Raw genomic sequence first — 14,815 nt, forward strand, 5'->3', positions numbered from 1 at the left:
ATAATTCACCTGGCCCCACAGTTTGAGTAAAGCAGGATTGCACAGCATGTGGGGTGGAAATGAAAATATGTCTCATCCCAAGCAATGCTAACATGGGGGGCTCTAACAGGTGCAGAACCAAAAAAAGGACTGCTTCATAATTTTAAACCTTTAAATAATGTGAAGAAAACTAACTAGAAATGAAAAGTTTAACAGCAAATCTCCCTTTTACTCAAATGTTTTCTATACTGATAATATTTCTAAGTTTTTTGTTTTTGTTTTTGTTTTTTTACCAGAAAAACCTCTAAAATGATTAAACACAGGCTTATGAGATATTACCCTTCCTGTAAGTGTAAAATTGTGCGTCTTCATTCTAGATAAAAAATAAATAAATAAAATAAACTGCTGACGTGTTCTGCCTTTACACTAGATGGTTCTCTAAAGTCTAATGTTGAAGAGTTGGAATTTGCAGACTCCATTCCCTAGGGATGGTAATAAGAAATAAAGTATTTAGGTTTTGTCACAGTTTTATACTTAATTGAATGCTGGATGCAACAGGACATGTCTTATTTTATTTTGCAGATCAAGTTCTAGGCATAGGTGTGCTGCTTAAGGAGTCAACCCTGACGTGGTGTCCATTGTTGTGAATATAATGTTTTGTCTGTGTACCTAACATCCACTAACAGTGTTCACTGGCCATTAGCATTTGCCACTGTAAACAGGTGACAAACTTGTGTTAACGTTTCCCTTTGTATTAACATTTCCTTTTGTATTAACATTTTAATTATAACTTAATGGATCAATAACTCTTATAAGCTGAAGATTTATGTAGTGATCCTGGTACATGCGCCAATGGCATTGGTGGATGGCAACCCTTTCATCTTTATGAGGTGGTGCACCACACAACACAATGGTAGTGTGCTATTTGCACAGCCATGTCACTGGCAGCTGGGATGACAGTCTTGCCTTGTGACATCCATTCAGAGGCTTGTGCTTCTTAATTTGGAGACATCATTCCTGAATGCTACATCTGCCCTTATAGCCTCTGTCAGCTAGTACAATATCATGTCATCTGCAATGTTTTTGTCATCATAGTCAGAAGGTAAACTTCTTGAATTTATAAGAGGTGAATGTAGTTTAATTATAAACCTCATGGATTGTCTCCGCCCATTGGCAGATGCCTCTGCCATTAACTGAAGATATTGGAACTTGCTTTTTGTAAAGTGTTGTCAGTTATTTATAAGGTAATGGCCAGAAAATAATACCTAATACCTAAAATAATGCCAGCAACTTCCCTGAAAAATGCTAGAGTTGATTACTTATTTTGGGTTCATTTCCCGTCATTCACAGTACAGTATATCTTGTTACTATAGAACTACTGTACTGGGCTCTTCTTACTGTATATAAACTACTGCAGTTTCACTCAGTTTTTGTCATCGTCTAAATTTTGCTTTGGTCTACATATTTGTCAGTGGTTGTTCAGCTGGTGGTATTGTAAAAGTTTACCATGTTAATGTTCCAGGTTAAGCTATCCCTAAACCTTCCCATTGACAATACCTTTTTTTACTGTGTTTTTTACATTTGTTCCTAGTAATGCACCATGCTTTTCAGTGCTTTTCCATTCTTCCACTATGATACTATGCTTTACTACAATTTACTATGTCTTACTGCAGTGTAATGACAAGAAAACTAAAATCAGTCTAACAGGCAACTCTCAAGCAAAATGTGGTCACTACGGCAACTTCTTATAATAAGTATTGTGTTATCCACAGAGATAGCTTACCCTATCATACTTCACTCATTTTAAACTCACCTGTAGGTTGAGTTTATCCAACACTATCTATACATTCAAAGGCATCTATGTTACCCACAATGACGTTTGGCTAGTTGACACGATGTGCAATATTGTTGACATATAATGTACTTCAGGTGGAATGTAAAAACGTCTTCGATTAGTTTCCTCATCCAGATGTAAGCATGTCTAATCCAACTGTTTTTAATCTTTATATGACAGAAACTATAATCCTACAAAAAGAAGGATGCTTACTATAATCCTGTCAATTAAGATTTAGCTTTAGAAACAAACATAGCAATCAATGTTTTAATCAGCCTGATTGAAAAGGGTTTACCTTTCTTTTTCTTCTTTGGTTTGGGCACTTTCTTCTCCTTTGTACACAGCCTGTCCGTTTCCACACCCTGTCTCCTGCTCTCTCATCTCTTATGCAAAGATATATAAAGAAATATATATCAATTAACTCTTGTATTTATGTATTTTACAAGGCAGTGTGTTAATGAGTTCTACGAACGGCTAATATCGGTTTGACAATAAGTGGATTTAAGTCATTTAATTAAAATATCAGTTAAGTTCCGATAAATGCACTTAGAGATAAAACCTGTCACATTTGTGAATCAATACCTCCCAGATGAAACCATGTTAGAATATGAAATGTGATTGTTTGGAAATACGGCTTCAGTGTTGGTACCCTTTTCACTACCCCTATATCATTTTTAGTCCCCTAATGCTTTCTCTGCTGGGCAGAATGTCTGTTTCACTTCCCCACAGCCTCAGTAAAGCAAGATGGCATGAGGGGCTCTAACTGATGGCACAAGAGGATGTAATTGGATAGGGTTTCTCTCTGTCCAAGCAAAAAAAGCAGAGGGGATTTTACTTGTTATATACCAGCATGCAGGAGAGGGCTGCTGTGGAGAAAATGCATTAGAAACGAACTGCATAATGATGAGGCAAACAGTAAAGACAGTTCTGAAGCTATTAAAAAAGGAGGATAGATTTAAAAACCTCAGAGGCAACACCTTTAAATGAACTGTGCGCTTTGCTTAAAGGTGAATTGGATTTCACTTGACGTGAGTAGATAAGGAAATTAGGTGAATCGATAGTTTAAATTGAGCTGATATGAAATTGTGCTTTTTAATTAATACCTTCAGTTATTCTAAGAGCTAACCTATATATATATATATATATATATATATATATATATATATATATATATATATATATATATATATATATATATATATATTAGCTCAAAGAGCCAGCTGCCCAACATTTCGATATGTTGTACATATCTTTCTCAAGGGAGCCTGATATATATATATATATATATATATATAATGTATAAGATGTAGAAATCTTAATTTCTCATTAAAATGTAGACCCTTATGCACTGATCATGTCAGCAATATTAACTGCCTTGAATTCTCAAAATAATTTCTAGCCTTCTTTAGACCTAGGTTGCAATTAGTTATAATCTGTTGATTATGCAACGTTGCAGTAACATCCTACCATGCACCTGCTTAGAAATATTAAGCTTTAGATGAATGTAGTGCATAATAGGACCCTCCTTTCGTGTGTGCTATTTTCGTTATAATATTGCAACCAACCCTACAATGCTGGTTTGCTCTAGAGAGATGAAACACATGACAAGCCAGATTATCAATTACAGATATCTCAAAATGCACTTTAAGATATCTTGAAATATTTAGAGATACACCCACCCCTGCGGATTTGGATATATCGCGGTCCTGGAGTTGGCTCACTATTTTTACTATTGACTGCGTATGCCTTAGCTGCAATATACATAGGCACTTAGAATTACTGTTCGTTTTATCTCGTACTGCACATCACAAACAACAACGTACAAAACAATTAAAAACAAAGCATTAATATTGTACTGTTATCATATACACACGTATTGCTCAGTAACACAATGCAAATGAAATATCTACTTGCTGAAGCGGTCTTTATTTTAGCCAACGTGGTGTTCATGTGTGGCAACAAGACACTAGCAAAAGCAACAAGGCAGTGACGTCAGCCCCCTAGCAACAAGCCTCCTTTGTTATTGTTGGAAATGGATCTTTCAATGCAGCGGGTTTGTGCATTAGAGAAAGGAGTGGAAGATTCAATAAATTTTATTGGAGACTGAAGTTGATGAGAAGCAATTACCCTCTGCTGTACGAATTAAAATGGTGTGCTGCTTTTTTTTTTTACAAAAAAATTAGAAAAAGCAGATTGCGTAGAGGATTTATACTGGACCCTGTCTCCCCCGATAAAATGAGGGAGTGGTTGTACAGTATTTGTTATGTTAGCCTATTTGTTTTTCTATGGGTCTCTCGCTAGACCCATTTAGAGATATCTTGAAATTAACAGGAAGTCATTTAGAGATATATCGAAATGATTTAGAAATATCTGAAAGATTTAAAGATATCTCAAAAACATTTTATGTGCAAGGACAAGGATATGTGGAAAGTGATTTGCGTGTGCAGAACCCCCATAGTGCTCCCGTAAATTGTGTTTAGCCTCCGTAAAGTCAGCTTTTACCAGCTACAAAAATATGGCTTATGTAAAGAATGGTGTTGAAGTGCTGTGGTGCACCTGCTATCAAATTTGCACTTTGCCATCATTAATCCATTAAAATGATATTGAAATTTATTAAAATGAAGAAAACGGTTTGGAACTGGGTAGGATCTGGATACTAAGCAGGTACAAACATTATAATATGATGTAAGGATTTTGTCTTGCACTTAGGCAACTGCTGTCCCTCGGGAGGGGGATCAGAATACCTCCTGGGTATCCCTGCCTGTCGTAAGAGGCGACTAAAAGGGTTGTGTCAGGAAGGGCATCCGACGTAAGACCATCTTGCCAAAACCATGGTTGCAAAGAACACAAATCACATACCGGATCAGTCGGGGCCTGGGTTAACAACGGCTGCCATTAGTGCTGTGTCCCAACAGGGTACTAATGGAAATTATGCTACTGTGGGGAAAACTGTAGAGTGGGGTCTACAGAAAAGAAACAAGGTGAAGGGCCCTGAAAGGAATGTTAAGTCAATGAGAGTGGGGAGTTGGAATGTTGGTACCATGACAGGGAGAGGGAGATAATTGGTTGAAACTATGGCAAGGAGAAAAGTGGAGATCTTGTGTGTGCAAGAAACCAAGTGGAAAGGAAACAGCTCAAGACACCTAGGAGAGGGATACAAGATTCTATACGCTGGAAAGAGTACAAAAATGAATGGAGTGGGTGTGATAGTATGCAAAGACCTAGCAGACAAGATAGTGAGGGTGGTCAGACACTCAGACAGGATTATCAATGTACAGGTGGCCTTTGAGAGCGGGTTGTGGAATATCATCTCTGTATATGCACCACAGGTAGGAAGATCACAGGAGGAAAAGGATAGCTTCTTGGAAGATCTCGAAGAAGTGGTTATCAGAATCCCAGGAAATGAAATGGTGGTAATTGGAAGAGACTTCAATGCACATTTAGGAGAGAAATGCCCAGATTATCCAGATGAACATGGTCAGAGAGGGCTAGGAGAGAGAAATGAAGAAGGCGGAAGGCTACTAGAAACACTCCAAGCTCTTGAATTGTTTGCAGTGATCACAGGGTTCACGAAGAATTATGAGCAAAAGGTGACATACAGGAGTGGAGGCCATGATACCCAAATAGACTGCATATTAGTGAGAAAAACTGATAGAGCGAAAGTCCAAGATGCTAAAGTCCTGCCCTATGAGGCTGTTACCAGACAACACAGGCTACTAGTGATGGACATCACAATATTGAAGGAGCGAAGAATAAAGCAGAGAAAATGCCCAGCACGAACAAAAGTGTGGAAACTGAGAGAAAACAAAGTAGATTTCAACAGGCTGGTGAGAGAAATGAAAAACAACACAGAGGAAACAGAGGAGCCTTCAGTTGAAGAAGAGTGGACTGAGATGAGCCACATCCTAGAAGAGGCTGCTACCAGGGTTTGTGGAAAGACAAGAGGAGGCAGACTGAGGGAAAATGAAGAGTGGTGGTGGGATTTGGAAGTTCAGGAAACACTGAAGGAAAAGAAAAAAGCATACAAAGCACTGAAAGGTGGCACTGGAGAACTACAAGAATATAAGAGACTAAAGAAGGTAGCAAAAAGAAATGTAGCAAGAGCAAAGGAAAGAGCCTGGTAAGAATGGTATGAGAAACTTGAAACAAAGGAAGGAGATGACCAAATCTACAAGATTGCTAAACATAGAGCGAGACAGAAAAAAGATATTATCCGGGTGGCAGTACTCAAGGATGGAGAAGGCAGAAGTAGTGTGTGGACCAATCCAAGAATTCTCAGTAAAGGAAGTGACAGAAGCTATCAAAGAGATGAAAGTGGGCAAAGCAACTGGACCATCAGGAATAGCAGCAGAACACTTTAAAAACCTTGATGAAGAGGGGATTCAGTGGCTGACGAGATTGCTAAACAATATTGCAAACGAAGAGAGAATTCCAGAAGAATGGACAAAAAGCAGTATGGTTACCATCTACAAGGAGAAAGGAGACCCAATGGAGTGTAAAAACTATAGAGGAATAAAACCTCTGGAACATGGATTGAAAATCCTGGAAAAAATTCTGGACAAGAGACTCAGGAAGATAGTCAGGATCCACAACTCACAATTTGGATTCTCAGCGGGGAAAAGCACAACAGATGCCATTTTTGTGATGAGACAGTTACAGGAGAAGACACTAGAGAAAGGGAAAAAGATGTATGTGGCCTTTCTGGACTTGGAGAAGGCATATGACCGTGTGCCCAGAGAGGTGGTGTATTGGTGCTTGAGGAAGAAAGGAGTACCAGAAGGCATGGTGAAGTTAGTTCAAGCAACCTATAGAGATGCAACTACAAAGGTGATCACACAACGGGGAGAGACAAAAGAGTTTGAAATCACAGTTGGAGTACACCAAGGATCAGCACTAAGTCCTTTCCTTTTTATAAACATTATTGACACACTGACAGAGGAGGCAAGAACAGAAGTGCCTTGGGAACTCATCTTTGCTGATGATGTGGCACTGATGGCAGATTCAGAAGTAGAACTACAGGAGAAAGTGTTCAAATGGCAGAGGAGTCTGGAAAAGGGTGGACTGAAAATGAATGCAGAAAAATCTGAAATAATGGTAATGGAGAGAAGAGGAGATACTATGACCACTGTTGAGGAGACAAATGGAGGAAAACTGAAACAGGTTGATGGCTTTAAATACCTTGGATCAGAAGTGGTAAAGGTAAAGAACTTTACACCTCTTCTTACAACATGCAAACCATTGTAGACGCGAGTAACTAACAGCTGTATTGGCTTCTGAATGGCTGCTGTGTTACAATTCCTGATGCGGCGACACTGGGCTCTTGTTGAGGAGAGGCATGAACACGTTAGGAGGAGAAGGGCAAGTCGAAGAAGACCCTGCATATTCAATCCCAGGGTCACTTTGTTTGGGATGCTGGAGAATACGGTACTAGAGCGTTGTCATCTCACTCCGCAGGTCATCCTTGACCTCATAGCTGAATTGAGGGATGAGCTACACTATTTAGCCTCTGGTTCCTTTCAGACCACAACTGGAATGTCTGGCGGAATAGCCCAATTCACCTTTTCCAGAGTGCTAGGCAAATGTCTGGATGTCATGCTAAAAAGGTCTCAGGTAGGCATATATATATATATATATATATATATATATATATATATATATATATATATATATATATATATATATATATATTTTCTAAGGATATTAGCATAACTGATGTTGGCCGAGGCTTTCCCAACAACTCAGTTTCATGTTAAGTGACCTCATAAGGCCTCTCAGCTCCTTCTTAGAAAATGTGTGCCAAGAGGACTTTGCTGCCCTTCGTGTGACATATTTTTTTTTTATTTATTTTTATTTTGTATTTTCGTGCTTCACAAATGTCATACAGCAACTACCGCTCTCTGTACTTCTAACTCTGCAAGTGTGGCCGCTAAATAGACTAATGCGCTCATTGAGACCTTCATTATCATAATTGCGTCTCATTACTTGTGCTTGTTGAGTAATTTGCAATGGTCTTGAGCTTACATGGGGCACAGTGCAAAATAATTGTATGGACGCAATGCAATTTCAATTTTGCATCCAAAATAATTGCCTGGCCGCAATGCAATTTCAATTTTGCATCCACAATTATTTGCATTGCACCTTTACTTACATCATCCCCTAGTGGCCTGCCATAGGAATATTTAATATAGGCTAGATCAGCCAAGTGTCTTTATATTAGAAGGTGCCAGCACCATCTAATGCACAGCAGTGTATTACCAACAAAACAACAAAACACAGGATGAGAAGATTACTAGTAATAGCTCCTAATTCCATAGATGTATCTGTCAAGCAACTAGAACGAAAGAGCAGTCCCTGAACTCAGGTGAAAGCACCTTCAAACAAACTTATCAAAGAATAAAAAAATGCATAGTAATTGAGGAGATCGTTTAAAAAAAAAAAAAAAAAAAGAAGAAAAATAAACACAAAGCTATTTACTGTTTAGAAATAACATGGTAAATGCACACTTTGAACATGTAAATGAATCAGATGTAACCCTACAAATATATATATAGAAATCGGCATGGGTAGTTATAAGGATGAGATTAACTATGCACATTAAAGCAATGGTTCTCAAGGTCTCACTTAATGCTAATCTGGATAATTGAAAGCAAAGCTGTACTTAATTATCCAGTCATTTTCAATTCCTCTGTACATCAGATTTTGTGTGTATTGATGAGGATGCTTCAAGGCATTTACAATTATGTATTGATAAAATATTCTATAGTTTACTTAAATCACCGTCACATGGTTTGATTCTCTAGCTCGTTTTAGATACTCTTGAAATTGAGATTTGCGTCATTCTCCTGTGGAATTCTTTTGTCCTGTACCTTGTATTGTGGCATTTCTGTGCCTTTATGCTCTTCATTGGCAAAGGTGCTGACTTCTTGGGATAGTCTTTCAAATTCTAATTTAATTTCTATAAATACCTTAGAAAGTATGAGCCCTGTAACAACTGTTGGTCATGCAGGAGTCATTAATGTATTTAGGCACAGGACACACTTTATTTTATAATAAACAAATAAACTTACATTTCAACCAAAATGCAAAACAAAAGATACTTTGCAAATAAACTCTTTGAAGCTGTACCAAGCCACTTGATGTTGTCCTCTCCCCACAAGTATCTTCCCTGAACTGTCTTAGTCAGCCTTGGGCTTTAAAACTTGCAGCCAGTTTAAATTGGCAATCAAGTTGTCACTTTAACCTGAACACATTCTGCACTTGTTTTTCATTCTCTTCCAATTAGGTCAGGCTTCGTAACCAAACACACACACACACACACACACACACACACACACACACACACACACACACACACACACACACTCTGCACATGTTTGACTGGCCTGCCCAGTTAGAAAGAAAGTATGCGTCAATTTACCTTACAGGGTAAATCCTATCCTTGCCAGATCTACACAATACATTTTACAGTCCTTTACAGAGACTAGATTCTAAATAGTAACAGGGACCAGTCACCCTGTCACAAGCCCATTGATATAAAAGTATTTACTGAATATCACACCATAATGCATTCAAATTAGAAAGTTTTAAATGGTCAAAATAGTCAAATTGGGATATCTGTCCACCAGGGGGTGCTAAAATCTAGTAAAAATATTGTTATTCAAGTGTAAATATGAACATGTAATAGGTCAGTTTATTTTTTCTATTATATTGTGATTTCTATGGGCATTGGGGCTGGGAGTTTTCATCATTCTCCATAAAGCTTATCTGGCATACATTTAAGATAAAAGGCAGCTTAATTGTGATACACATTTTAAAAACCTTGACATTCTGCTTTTATTTTACCACTCTAAAGTAGAGCAGCCAACATTACCCCAACAATGGATCGTTCTATAGCTCCTGCATTCAAACAAATCAATCCACAGGGCCTGAATCCTGGGTGCTTGTTGAAAGGACTAGATTTTTTTATTTTTTTTTTAAATTGGAAATTCACCCCTGCTGTCTCTGACCTATTTTTTATATACACTCCTATCCACTTTATTAGGACTGCTGCCTAATATCAGGTTGGCCCAAGACTTAACAAGCCTCTCTAGTCTTTTCTCTCTGTCTATCACCAACCTTTTGCAGCCACAACTGTCTCTCTTGGCAACCAGTCCCTTTGTTTTGCTATTGCCCTACAACCATGACTGTTCTCACTACTGTGGCACCTGCTCGATGTTCATCCATTGCCGTGCCACTGTCAAATGCTGTTAGATCTTTGCCTTTCCCCATTTCTGGTTGACTGTTTGCAGCTATGTTGCTCCTACTACTTTAAAGTGCTGCAGGGATCACTATATCAGCCTAATTTCCATCTCTAATACAGAGCGATGCCCAATCCAATAGGGTAGACAGGTCCAAATAAAGTAGCCAGGTAGTGTATATTTAGTAACTGAAGTTAATAAAAGGTGGTGTATCAATAACACCTAGGGGAAAACACCAGCAGTTAAAGAGTTAGATCACTGTTTAGATTATTACATTTATTAAAGCTGGTTTCTTGGGTTAAATACAGTTGTATATGCATGAGAATGTTCAAGCCTTTTGTTAAACAGTTTATTAATATCAACCTTAATTTAATGTGTTAATATTTTCTTTTAACAACTTAAGAAAATGTACGAACAAGAGTAGGCGTTTTGGCCTGTCAGTGCATGTCTGATTCCAAGTTACTGATTGATCTCAAAACTTTGTATAAGGAAGTGTCTCCTACTTTCTGTCCTAAATACATTAAATTCCCTCAACCAATCTTCATAGCACATTCATTTAAGCCCCAGTATTCATCTGGTTGCTCTTTGTTGGCAATAAATGTAAAAGAAAACTTACAGCAACCTAATTACATTAAAGATACAGAGCCGCATTATGTGGGAAACTAGATCGGAGATTATAAGAGAAAATAAATAAAAGTACCAGCCCGTAATGCATACTAAGCCTGCTGTGATCATCAAAGTGCCCATTCAACCTGCTTCATTGTGTGATATAAGAATTACAATTGTACCTTAAAAGAGAAAGCGATGGCAGATGTGAGGCCAAAGCTGTTATTGGCAACCGGCTTAAAGACAACAGGCTCTTGAAGCCCGGCTGTAGTTTTTGTCGGTGTCAGATACTGCATGGTCTCGCTACTTGGTCTGTACATTATTTCGCTGCAAGAGTAGTACTTCTACTACAATCTATCACTTTAATGTGCAAAATCTGTTCAGAAATCTAAGCTTGACTTGCAGTAACAAGACCCAGGAGCTTTACCTTTGGGTATTATAACACATTGCTTGTTGTCCATGCATGCGAAACCAAACACCAGCCCTTTATGAAACTTGACATGTTGCAACCTGACGTTCCCAACTGAATTAGTGAACTATGGTATTGCAAGAACCAGAAAAGTAAATCTTATGGTTTTCTGAAAATCTGACAAAAAATATTCATGAGGTCAGAGGATAACTACATTTTAATGTTTGGATTTTTTTCACCTTTTTTTATATTGTTTGCAGTCATTCTCAGTGAAGTTGCTTCAATATTGAGAAGTATTAATTTCTTTCTTTAAATAGAGAAGGCCTTTTTGCTTGTCTATTATCTGCTTCCTATGACATTTCTGAAGATAAAGCTTATTAAAAGAATTAGTGGCGCAAGACATTTCCAATTGTCATTGTTAAAACCCAAAGAACAAATAACTTGACAATGCTACAGCCAACCCACCAGTGAGCTCAAGCAGACACATTCAGGGCTGACCTTCATTCCTCCAGTGGCCACTAGCTTGCCAGCATCTGCTCTTGAACTCCTAGGTGTAAAGGCGGGGGGGAATTAGGAGAGAAACAGGTGAAATAATTGTGTATGCTCAATAAATAAATAACATCTACTTAAATGTAATGTTTGAGAATATAGTTTAGATACACACTGATTTAAAAAAGTGCCATTTTATTACAGTGTAAAAGGGTTTGTATTTACAAAACTTATGGGTAATTTAAAGTATGTTTTGATGGAATCAATAACAACTGTTCTGGTGTTGGCTAATGATATGTTTCATGCATCTAATACATGAAAACATACTTGCTTGAACAGATTGCTTGGCCAAATCCCTTGATATACCTTCAATCACTCCCCCTTTGTTAGTGAGTACAGTGACGTCTCCTCCAGTCCATGACTGACACATCGTCTACCGCATTAAGGCGCTGTCTTCTAGTATTGTGGCTTTGCCCTCTTTTTGGGTGGCCGACTTCCGACTGACCCTGGAATGAAATGTCAAACCATCCAGTCCGGGGCACACTGTTCCTGTTAAACCATGCCCTCACAGGTTGGGAGGGAGATTGTTGACTCAGACTCATTCGCTCTCTGTCACGCTCTCTGTGTGCTATTAACAGAGCTGCAGTCACATCATGACTATATAACCTTCACAATAATGAACAGATGTGAGGATTTTAAAAGTTATATTTTTTTTAGGTTGCATCTCTCAAGAGTCGTGATTTACAGCATGTGGTATCTAGACTAGGAAGTCCATAGATTGGGTTTCCTGGGAGGCAAAAATCTATTCTGTTTTTGTTGTTAGGTTCTTAATGAACCCTGTCATTATAAATGAGGGGAAGGATGGCTTCAAGATGTTCCTTTGCTGCGTCTAGGCCTGTGCAATTTGGTTTCTCAATTTGTTTTGAATTATTCCTGAACACTAAATCCAGCTAACTGTAACCCAATTACTGTCCTGCATTTAGTGTTACATTTCCACCTATATAAATTTCCAAGGACAGGTTATGACAAATGTGTATGTTCATTTTATTTTTGAATTAGTTTTATTCAGATTTCCCAGTACAATATTCAGTTAATACCAAAATGCAGAGTAAAAAAAAATATATGTTAACAATAAAATAATACAATGATTGAAATGTTTTTCAATGGTAAATTAGATAATCATTGTTTGTATATATACACATCCAACATTGGTAGTGCATTGCCTTATTCCTCCTTCTCAGAGCATTCCTTGCAGAGTAGCTCAAAGTGACTGTTCTTTGCAGTTATCTAGTTTAAAACAGTTCTTATTATTGTCAAGAGGAATACATTCAAGAAGTCCACTTTGGGGATAAATGGTTTACTATCATAGTCCTTGGATTTGCGTACTTATAAGTTGTTCTTTTAAAGCAAAATCATAATGCAATTGAATAAAATGTATTTAATTCATTTTTACTTCTTTGTTCCTGACAGATGTACTTCAAATTGGCATCCCCTAATCAACTTTCCCAAGTGCTCCATCAGATGCTAGCTCAAGATTTCCTGCTCAGGTGGTTTGATCTCGGAGGCTCGTCCAGCATTTCAGTGGAAACTTCCCTCTTTTAAAGTCCTTTACTTTTTTGTGTTGTTTTTCCTCATGGCCTACCTACTGGTTTTGGCTTTCTTACTTGTGGCTCAGGCACACGGCGCTCCTAAAGAATATTCTCAGCAGGGAGGAGCGCTATTGGACTCCCTGAAACTGCAAGTGGGATTGCTCACTAATGAAACTGAGAACTACTCCCCACAGGTCCAACCTCCAGGGACAAACCGAAGAATTCCTCAAAGTATTATCATTGGGGTTCGTAAAGGAGGGACCAGAGCCTTGCTAGAAATGTTGGACATCCATCCTGAGATTGTAGTGGCCACCACCGAGGTTCATTTCTTTGACTGGGATGAGAACTACTCAAAAGGATTCAAGTGGTACAAGAATATGATGCCTTTTTCTTATGAAAACCAAATCACAGTGGAGAAGACACCGGGCTACTTCACTTCATCCCTGGCCCCGGAAAGGATTCATGAGATGAACAGCTCTATCAAACTTCTGCTGATTCTGAGGGATCCCACAGAAAGAGTAATATCTGACTACACGCAGGTCTATTACAACCGATTGGAAAATCGCAAACCTGTCCAGGTGATCGAAGAGATCGTGATTCGGAATGGGGCACTGAACACAAAATACAAGGCGATTCAGAGGAGTCTCTATGATGTCCATATGGAGAACTGGCTGAAATATTTCTCCTTAGACCAAATTCATATAGTAGATGGGGACACCCTGATTAGAGACCCACTACCAGAGTTACAAAAAGTGGAAAAGTTCCTCAATCTGCGTCCCAGGATAATGTCTTCAAACTTCTACTTCAATCAAACCAAGGGGTTTTACTGCATCCGGAGTGATGGGCGGGAGAGATGTTTGCATGAGTCCAAAGGTCGTCCCCATCCTATGGTGAACAGTACCGTGCTGGAGCAGCTCCAAGCCTACTTCAAAGATCACAACCAGAACTTTTATAGAATGGTCAACCGTTCATTTGACTGGCATTAAAAGATGGATGGTGCTCTGTCCCTCATTCGCACTCACTTGTGGACAGGACTATTTTTGACACTCCAGTCAAAATAATAATTTGCTTATTTAACAATATTGACAAGTGAAAAGGACTTTATAACTGACATATTAATAAAGGATTTACCTACTTTTGATTCTTATAGAAGTTGCCTTTATACAACTCTAGTGTCTTCAAAAAATAAATATATAAATACAGGAAAAAAAATCGAAAGGGGAAAAAAAATGTTTGATCATTAACCAAGTGTACTACTGTACTGTATGTAAAGATGCGGCTATTTGTATATGTGAACCTGTATACAACTTTTTTGTCTATAATACTTGTTCTTAAATAAATGGAACTGCTTTAAATGTACAGTATTGGTCTGCAATCATGTGTTCCAGTTTTCAAATCAGTGCATTGTATGAGAAACAAATTGTGTTTATTTTGGAATATTCTGAATTAAGGCAAGGCTGAGCAGACTTGCTTCAGATAACTGTTTGGTTTCAAATTCAAATGTAAAAAAACAAAACATGAGGGGAATGCAGTATCAAAGACAAAATTGGTTGAGCTTACCAATTTAATTACAGTAGTCTCCAGCAATTATACCACTGCCTAATTAGCAGTTCATTCAAAATAATTCAGACTATAAGGTCATTCTTTCTTCTGTTATACATATATATGATAT

The 14,815-nt window shown here is 38.0% G+C and overlaps 1 protein-coding gene across 3 annotated transcripts in view; it reads left to right on the forward strand.

The window, feature by feature from the left end:
* The window catches only part of LOC121325253 (heparan sulfate glucosamine 3-O-sulfotransferase 1-like), a 38,912-nt gene extending 24,410 nt beyond the window's left edge, over positions 1-14,502 (forward strand). For all 3 annotated transcript variants that reach the window (XM_041267655.1, XM_041267653.1, XM_041267656.1), the window contains exon 2: positions 13,025-14,502. In XM_041267655.1, coding sequence (XP_041123589.1) covers positions 13,188-14,129 — 942 coding nt within the window. In that variant the 5' untranslated portion in view covers positions 13,025-13,187 and the 3' untranslated portion in view covers positions 14,130-14,502. The remainder of the gene's footprint in view (positions 1-13,024) is intronic.
* Positions 14,503-14,815: the final 313 nt, after the last annotated feature.

Source organism: Polyodon spathula, chromosome 13, assembly GCF_017654505.1.
Source record: "Polyodon spathula isolate WHYD16114869_AA chromosome 13, ASM1765450v1, whole genome shotgun sequence".
In the NCBI taxonomy this organism is placed as follows: domain Eukaryota; kingdom Metazoa; phylum Chordata; class Actinopteri; order Acipenseriformes; family Polyodontidae; genus Polyodon; species Polyodon spathula.